Source organism: Anarrhichthys ocellatus, unplaced genomic scaffold (genome assembly GCF_004355925.1).
Source record: "Anarrhichthys ocellatus isolate YVR2014 unplaced genomic scaffold, GSC_Weel_1.0 scaffold641, whole genome shotgun sequence".
Taxonomy (NCBI): domain Eukaryota; kingdom Metazoa; phylum Chordata; class Actinopteri; order Perciformes; family Anarhichadidae; genus Anarrhichthys; species Anarrhichthys ocellatus.
Window position 1 is genome coordinate 1,639 of NW_022280615.1, and position 499 is coordinate 2,137.

Below are 499 nucleotides of genomic sequence, written 5' to 3' on the forward strand. Positions count from 1 at the left end.
ACACACACACACACACACACACACACACACACACACACACACACACAGTCTGAGAACCTCTAGATGTGTCTGTGGTGTGAGCATCAGTCAGCGGCTGCTGCTGCAGGTTAACGTTCAGGGTGATCATGTGACCATGTGACCAGGTGTTTACCTGTGTGGCTGCAGGTTTGTCCAGACGCAGAGAGGAGTCCTTGTCTAGCAGCAGGAGGACGGAGTGAACGGATCCGGGGACGTTTTCCTGAGAGATGGGCCAGTTGTTTACTATCACTCTGTTTACTATCACTCTGTTTAACTGACTGTGTGTCGCTCTGTGGTGCATTCAGGGTCCCAGGTTGTGTGTTGTAGTTTTCAGGACTCACCTGCAGGGACCTGAGGGCAGAGAACAGGGCCGGGACCGGAGCAGCAGCTCTACGAGCGTCCACCAGAACCGTCAGACCAAAGGCTGCCACCTCCTTCCTGTTGTCACACAGGAAGTGATGTCAGAGGAGGACCAGTCTAC

General features: G+C 53.9%; 1 protein-coding gene across 1 annotated transcript in view; it reads right to left on the reverse strand.

The window, feature by feature from the left end:
* Nucleotides 1-499, reverse strand: part of LOC116376833 (pleckstrin homology domain-containing family G member 4B-like) — a 3,644-nt gene that overhangs the window by 864 nt on the left and 2,281 nt on the right. The window contains exons 4-5 of the mRNA XM_031838320.1: nucleotides 360-456; nucleotides 152-238 (exon numbers count right to left, since the gene is read on the reverse strand). Coding sequence (XP_031694180.1) covers nucleotides 152-238; nucleotides 360-456 — 184 coding nt within the window. The remainder of the gene's footprint in view (nucleotides 1-151; nucleotides 239-359; nucleotides 457-499) is intronic.